Source organism: Coffea arabica, chromosome 8e (genome assembly GCF_036785885.1).
Source record: "Coffea arabica cultivar ET-39 chromosome 8e, Coffea Arabica ET-39 HiFi, whole genome shotgun sequence".
NCBI classification, from domain to species: domain Eukaryota; kingdom Viridiplantae; phylum Streptophyta; class Magnoliopsida; order Gentianales; family Rubiaceae; genus Coffea; species Coffea arabica.
In genome coordinates, this window is record NC_092324.1 from 18,639,732 (window position 1) to 18,645,519 (window position 5,788).

Below are 5,788 nucleotides of genomic sequence, written 5' to 3' on the forward strand. Positions count from 1 at the left end.
ATTCTTTCAATATCCTCCTTTTCCCATGGATGAGGAATTTGGTGAATATCTGGGGGTTCAGAACAAACAGGTGAGAACATGAAACAAGGTTGGTCTTGTTGAGGCAAAGGTTCTTTCCTTGAGAAGAAATCAGCAACAATGTTCTTTTTCCCTTTTATGTTTTTGACATCAAAAGAATATTGGGAAAACCATGCTGACCATCTAAGTAACTGAGGATTAGGGACAGTGTTTTGTTTAAAGTGCAGCATTTTAGGAAATGACCCCATATCCATTTCAACCAAGAAATGATGAGATATAAGGAAAAAAGAGAATTTCTTTATACCATTCTTGACTGCAAGGATTTCTTTGAATGTGGAATGATAATGTTGTTCGGAAACTTTGAATTTTCCACTAGCAAATCCACAACAATGCTTTGTTCCCTGTTCATCTTCTTCAAGTAGTACAGCTCCCCAATATTTATCACTGGCTTTCAACAACATGAATGTCTAGTGAAACCTCAAACTCTTGGCTTTCAAAACAAAAGAAAACCCAAACTAATGACCCTAACGTAAAAGAAAAGGACTGAACATCTGATTATGAGTCATAAACTTCAGTTAGAGCAACAACTGAAGTTTTTTTCAAGAACAATTGCAAACACTCTGCTACTGTAATGAACTTGCCATGCTATAGCTTAACATAAAACGCAGCAAATGAACCCTACCATTTAGTGAAACGTACAGTTAAACCCAAACCATGAAAACAAATAAGATACTCAGAACACAACTCACCACACACAAATCATACGCTTCAGTTTCATAACAGGAAAACCACACGAAAGTTGACAGTTTTTTGGTTCACAAGTTTTCAGCCACACAAATTCCAAAACACAGCTTTTAGTTCATAAGTTTTTCACAAACGAAGAGACAAATTCCCGATGAACATGAAGCTGGAGTGAAGGGACAATAAGCAACGAAAACAATTGTCCTAAGCAAACTCAGGGAATTCTCGTTGCCTTCTTTTCTCTCTCCCGTAGCTCCCTAGTTTTGCTCTACTCAGCCGCCACCCCTTTCTTATCTCACTTTTTTTCTGTTTCAGCTGTCACTCACTTCATTCCCTTTTGTTGTCCTCTAAACCTAGCCGCCACACTGATTCTCCCCCCTTGCTCTTCCCCTTTGCTAGCCTTTTATAGCAAACCAAAACCCCCAAAACCCTCAACTCAATGGCTCCGATAGAAACTCCCTCTTGCCACTTATCATTCGGACCCTTGGATTAGTTCTTCCATCTTGATTCTTCTTAGTTCTTAGATGCAAGCCAAGTGGTTAGGGATTAATATGATCCGATGGTGAAGGAAAAACAATGAAAAAAATGGTGGAAAAAGAAAATGGAACCGAGCTGTATTTTCGCTTCTGTACTTCGCGTATGGTTCTGATATGAAACTGAGGAAAGGCTCGGATCGTGTGCAGCTTAGGATGCGTGAGCTTGCTTTCTTTTTTTCCTTTTTTTTTCTTTCTTTTTTTTTTTAACAAATAACGAAATAATTTTATCAACCAAAAATGAAAATAAAACCAGATTAACCAAATTAAATGAAATGCTAGAAAAAATTTTTGATTTTGATTGATGATTTTTCCTTTTTATTTTACTAATTTTCACTTAATTTAGGTAAACAAACTACAAATTTTCATAAATTGAATCTAAAAGAATTAAAGCCTATCTTTGTGAACAATTTTCTTTTTTTTTCGATAAATTTTAGTGCTAAAAATGTCTTAAAAATAAAAATTGAGAGACTAATGGGCAAAAACGAATAATAATTATCATTTAATCCATAACAATAATAATAATAATAAATAAAGCTAAATTAAAAATTTGGTATCTAAAATGCTGAAAATGTCTAAAAAGAAAATCATGAGATGAATAAGTAAAAATAGATAATGATTATCAATAAAAATAAAATAAAATAAAGATAAATTAAAATTTGGTGTCTACAAGACTTTGTGGTCTAAACTTGGCACTAAATTGTTATTTTCGACCGCTAGTCATCCCCAAAGTGATGGACAAACTGAGGTCGTCAATCGCACTCTTGAAATTTTGTTAAGGGCATTAATTAAGAAAAATCTTAAGTCTTGGGAAGAGTGTTTGCCGCATGTTGAGTTTGTTTATAACTGAACTGTTCACAGTGCAACACACTACTCACCATTTGAGGTTGTTTATGGGTTTAATCCACTGACTCCCCTTGACTTGGTACCCTTACCTTCCTCTGAGCATACAAGCTTAGATGGGAAAAAGAAAGCTGACTTTGTATGCAAGTTACATGAAGCTGTTCGAACAAACATTGAAAGGCGTACTTAGCAATACCTCCAGCAAGCTAACAAGCATTGTCGCAAGATGGTTTTTAAACCTGGAGATTGGGTCTGGCTGCACTTAAGGAAAGAAAGGTTACCTAAGCAAGGCCAGAGCAGGCGATGGACCGTTCCGAGTGCTTCAACGCGTCAACGACAATGCCTACAAGTTGGAGCTACCCAGGGAGAACAATGTTAGTGTGACTTTCAATGTCGTGGATTTGAGCCCGTTCCTTGATGAGAATGATCCAGATTTGAGGACAAATCCTTCTCAAGTGGAGGGGACTGATGTGTGCACGGATGGTAACCTTGACTCAAGGTCGAATGGTGGTGATCAAGTGAGAGTTCCACTTGGGCCGGTTACACGTGCACGGGCAAAGCGCTTCAAAGAGTCTCTTTAAGCCCTTATTCGAAGTGTTCAAGATCAACAAGGGGTCCATAGGAACATTGAAGGCTTGGACGTGGCTAATCAAGTTGTCTACACATTGATCCAAGCCAATGAGGCACCAAGTGCTGGCCACGCATGTGCTTAATGGAGTTGGCAGAATGTTAGCACCATTAGTTGTTAAGTTGTTAGTGGTTTGGTTGTTATCGAGCCATTAGTTTTAGTTGGCTTGTTAGTCACATTTTAATTAGTAGTTTCATTAGTTTTTGGAGTCCAATAATCGGCCCCACTCATGCTCAAGAGTGAACCGAATCCTCTTTCCTAGTTTAGTTAGAATTAGTAGTCAAACAATCCTTGTTCCAATCGGATTTGACATTGGTTGCTAGCCTATAAAAAGGCTTACCTTGTACGTACAAACGGTTACGAACTTTTGATAATAAACATTACTTTTGTTGACTCCCAAAACCGAGAGCAACCTTCTTACTTGCAAGGCAACGGTTTTTGAGCAATCTCGCGTGACATCCTTGGTTGTTCATCCAGCCTATCTACTTGGGTAATCACCTCAATTAGAGTCGATGTTCTACCACCTTCTATCAAGTTGAGTCATCCATCTTGGTTCTAGGTTCCGCAATCCAAACGATTGATCATCCGTCTAGATCCTTGGGCAATCGTGCTACGTGTCTCGGAACGAGTTGACCGAGAAGCGTATCACATTTGAAATGCACGTTCTTGAGCATCACCCCACACAAATTTCTCATTTTTCTTAATCATAGCAGTTAAAGGTGCAGCAATGGTACTAAAATCTTTGACAAACCATCTATAAAAGCTGGCAAGACCATGAAAGCTGCGTACCTCACCCACTGTGCTTGGAGTCGGCCATTCTCGAATGGCTTTGACTTTCTCCTCGTCCACCTTGATTCCCTGTTTACTCACAACAAAGCCTAGGAAGACAAGTTGATCAGTACAAAAGGAGCACTTCTTAAGGTTAGCGTAGAGCTTTTCCCTTCGAAGTACATCAAGAACAAGCTTTACATGCTCAACATGTTCATCTAGACTCTTACTATAAATCAAGATGTCATCAAAATACACAACTACAAGTTTCCTTAGAAATGGATGAAATACATGGTTAATCAATCTCATGAATGTACTAGGTCCATTAGTCAGGCCGAATGGCATAACTAACCACTCATACAAGCCATGTTTGGTTTAAAAGGCCGTTTTCCATTCATCTCCCTCTTTCATCCTAATTTGATGACAACTACTCTTTAAATTAATTTTTGTAAAAATCACAGTATCATATAGCTCATCTAACATATCATCAAGTCTAGGAATAGGGTGACGATATTTTACCATTATTGCATTGATGTCCCTACAGTCAGTGCACATTCGCCAACTTCCATCCTTTTTAGGCAACAAGATGATAGGAACCGCGCACGGATTCAAGCTTTCCCGCGCCCATTCTTTTGTTAAAAGTTCATCAATTTGGCGTTGTAGCTCCTTGGTTTCATCTGGTCCCATTTTGTAGGTTGGTTTGTTAGGGAATGAAGCGCCTGGAACCAAGTCGATTTGATGTTCAATTCCCCTAATTGGTGGTAATCCATTTGGAATCTCAGCGGGAAAAAGATCATCATATTCCTGCAAGAGAGAGACAATACTTGATGGTAAAGTGTTAGTAAGATCACTTGTAATAACCAACACCTCTTTGCACAAAAGTACAAAGACAGGTGTATTAATACTCAAAGCTTTTCTCACTACATTGGTTTTTATCATTAGGTTTTGCCTTCCCTCTTTGGCTGGCTCACCATTTTCCTTTTTTCTCTCAATTTTCTCGGCCCTTTCACTTTCTTTCAATCCCTCGGCTTTTTCTTTCTTTTTCTTCGCATTCTCGAGTTCACTCTCCTTTATCAAGCTTTCTTGATCTTCATGAACTTGGCTAGGAATTAGTGGTACAAGAACAATCCTCTTCTCACCTTGCTTGAAGAAGTATTTGTTTGTAATGCCATCGAATATAACTCCCTTGTCAAATTGCCACGGTCTCCCCAATAATATGTGGCATGCTTGCATTGGAACCACGTCGCATAGCACTACGTCCTCATACTTTCCAATTCGGAAACGTACTTGGACTTGCTTAGTGACACGAACATTCCCACTATCGTTCAACCATTGCAAACGATAAGGTGCTAGATGTCGTAGAGTTGGTAGTGCTTGTTTCTCCACCATTAAGGCACTAGCGACATTAGCACAACTACCTCCATCTATGATCAAGTTACACACTTTGTCTTTGATGTAGCAATGGGTGTAGAAAATATTCTCCCTTTGTGCATGATCGACGACCTTTACTTGGGTTGCTAAGGCTCATCTAACAATGAGTCCAACTCGCTCATTGACGGGCAAAACTTCCTCTTCTTCATTGAGTGATGGCATTTCCTCTTTCCCATCCTCATCATCGGCAAGAAACTCTCCATTTGGCAAAATGATCATAGTGCGTTGGTTCGGGCATTGACTTGCGATGTGCCCTCAGCCTTGGCACTTGAAACACTTGGTGTCTCGATTTCGTCCCACGCTCGACCCAATGGCAGTCCTTGGTGTTGCCTTAGACTCCTACTTAGTCACATCCGGCCTTGGTCTTGAGGGGGTGGAACTACTCGCCCCCTTGTCCTCCTTCTTTGGTGGTGTAGTTCGAGGATAAGTGGGTGAGAAGTTGGAGTAACTCCTAGGCTGACCCCTCCACTTTAATCTTCTCTCAATATTGATGGCTTTCTCGACCAAGTCTCCAAGCTCCACATAATGGTGTAGCTCTACTTGTTCAGCAATTTTGAGCCTTAGTCCGTTCAAGAAGCGCGTCATTGTCTGATGTGTGCACGGACCTTAGCCCAAGTAATGATCCAGTTCGAGTCCCATTGGGCCCAGTCACACGTGCACGGGCCAAACGCTTCAAAGAGTCCCTTCAATCTCTTGTGCAAAATGTTCAAGACCAACAAGGAGTCTATCGAGATATTGAAGGCTTGGAAGGTGATAATCAAGTTGTCTACATGAAGATCCAAGCCCACGAAGAGAACCCATGAAGGGTTGGTCGACTAGGCCCTAG

The 5,788-nt window shown here is 40.0% G+C and overlaps 1 protein-coding gene across 1 annotated transcript; it reads right to left on the reverse strand.

The window, feature by feature from the left end:
- Positions 1–3,408: 3,408 nt before the first annotated feature.
- On the reverse strand, positions 3,409–4,920 carry LOC113711384 (uncharacterized). Its single transcript, XM_027234550.1, has 2 exons — positions 4,051–4,920; positions 3,409–3,621 (listed from the first exon to the last, which is right to left on the reverse strand). Exons 1-2 carry the CDS (start codon positions 4,918–4,920, stop codon positions 3,409–3,411), a joined length of 1,083 nt encoding a protein of 360 aa, XP_027090351.1.
- Between the last annotated feature and the right edge of the window lie 868 nt (positions 4,921–5,788).